The sequence below is a fragment of the Myotis davidii genome, unplaced genomic scaffold (assembly GCF_000327345.1).
Source record: "Myotis davidii unplaced genomic scaffold, ASM32734v1 scaffold960, whole genome shotgun sequence".
NCBI lineage: Eukaryota > Metazoa > Chordata > Mammalia > Chiroptera > Vespertilionidae > Myotis > Myotis davidii.
In genome coordinates this window covers 1,872,197-1,874,401 of record NW_006293003.1, presented here as the reverse complement: position 1 = coordinate 1,874,401, position 2,205 = coordinate 1,872,197, and the positions used below count along the sequence as shown (strand labels likewise).

General features: G+C 40.5%; 1 protein-coding gene across 1 annotated transcript in view; it reads left to right on the top strand.

Moving 5' to 3' along the window:
* TMEM128 (transmembrane protein 128) overlaps positions 1–2,205 on the top strand; it is an 8,274-nt gene that overhangs the window by 1,056 nt on the left and 5,013 nt on the right. The window contains exons 3-4 of the mRNA XM_015565798.1: positions 765–932; positions 1,737–1,895. Coding sequence (XP_015421284.1) covers positions 765–932; positions 1,737–1,895 — 327 coding nt within the window. The remainder of the gene's footprint in view (positions 1–764; positions 933–1,736; positions 1,896–2,205) is intronic.

Below are 2,205 nucleotides of genomic sequence, written 5' to 3'. Positions count from 1 at the left end.
CTTATTGGAAATAACTCGTCGGATCCAACCCCAGCCGCCTGTTCTGTCAGATGGAGTCCCGGGTGGAAGACATGTGGACTCGTCCCCACCTGACTAGACAGTACTGCGCCCGTTCCACTTTTTAAAAAAATATATGTATTTTATTGATTTTTACAGAGAGGAAGGGAGAGGGATAGAGAGTTAGAAACATCGATCAGCATACCTCCTACTGGGGATGTGCCCGCAACCATGGTACATGCCCTTGACCGGAATCGAACCTGGGACCCTTCAGTCCGCAGGCTGATGCTCTATCCACTGAGCCAAGCCGGTTACAGTCCGTTCCACTGTTGAGCCGCCTTAAAAGGTTGTGTTCGCTTAAAATCATTAAATAGTGATAAGTAGTATTCTTGGAAAATGGCATTTGTTTTGTGCTCTAACATGTGCCTGCGGCATTTTCCTTAATAGGACTATTGACTTTCCTAGATGAAATATGAGGCATAATATTAAAATGCCTACACTGCTAGAAGTGGTCATTCCTTCTGAAAGACGGAATAAGTAGATTTGATTTCAGAATCCATTTAAAGGAGACAAGTTGACTCTCTTGCACATGTTTTATAGTGGGCTGCTAGTAATTATTTCTGCAATATAAGCCTATTTTGGTGGTTTTTACAGAAGAAATTCATGCTATGGTGGGAGAGATTTCTGGTTCGCAAAAAGCTCTAGTAAATTTTTTTGTTTGGCTTAAGAGAGATTGATTTTTCCCCGTGCACTTTATGGTAACTTAATAAGTTGAAATCTCCCTTATTTGCAGGAGCCTCTGCAGCTGTTGAGAAAAAGCAAAAACCTCTTCCAAGACTTAATGTCCATTCTGGATTCTGGATATTGGCATCCATTGTTGTGACCTATTATGTGGATTTCTTTAAAACTATTAGAGAAAACTTTCACACTAATAGGTAAGAAAACTTCCCTGAATATCACATGATCGCACTCATTTGTGGACCAATGGACACAGAGACCAGGGGGGTGAGGGCAAGAGTGGGGGGGAGAGGGGAATGGGGGGATAAGACACATATGTAATACCTTAATCAATAAAGAAAAAGAAAGAGTAATAAAAAAAAAAGAGAAAACTTTCCTGGTTCATAAGTTAAACACCCTTGTCTTATTTTTTGTGTTTTATTTTGTTAGTTGAAATTTTTGTTGTTAATCCTCACCCGAGGACATTTTTTCCATTGATTTTTTTTTTTTTTTTTTTTAGAGGGAATGGAGGGAGTGGGAGAGAGAAAGAGAGAAACATTGATGTGAGAGAGATACATTGATCGGTTGCCTCCCAAACACACCCCCAACCAGGACCAGGGATCGAACCCACAACCCAGTGTGAATTAACCATCTTGCACATTGATTTTCAGCATTTCAAGAAACCTGACACACTCACAACTTGAGAAACAAAAGGAAAGCTGCTCTCTTTCCTGTGTTCTTGAGGAAAATGCATAGCTATAACCGGGGTTCTGTTCCGGGGGGTGGTTTATGAGTGCACACATGCATGCCTGTATTGAGAGGCTTACTTTTTCATCCTCTCACTCATCTCCCCGTAGATTGGACTTTCTGAAATCTGGAATCCAGTGATTGTGGGTCCCTCTGTGTTCCTCTTCCAGTTGATATTCTTGTAGAAACAGATTTTTAGGCAACCAATGAAAACTTGTAAGATTTCTGCTGATGTGCTAAGAGCTGTCAATCCTGATGACATTTTTGTCTTACAGTTGGTTTCTCTTTGGCGGCGCCTTGTTGCTTGTCAGCGTGTCCGTTGCATTCTACTGCATTCTCTATCTGGAGTGGTATCGTGGGATTGAAGATTATGATGTCAAGTATCCAGCCCTGATACCCATCACAACCGCTGCTTTTATCGTGGCAGGGATTTGGTAAGTTAACTTCGAAATACTGATAGAAATGCAATGTTGGTCAGGTACTGACGTGCATGGTCCGAATGTCAAAGGAAAAAAAGGAATAATGGGGAAAATAGTCTCCCTGTCATTTCTAGTCTCCAATTTCCTTTTCAGTAATATCGTCCTTTATGTATGTATGTAACGATTTAAAACACAGATGGTGATGTACTATCTGTATTCTGCAATTTGCTTTTTAAGTCATTTTCTATGAAGTATAATACATACAGAAAGTGGAAAAAACGAAAGTATAGCTGAATGAGTCATCATGAAATGAGCATTGGCGAGC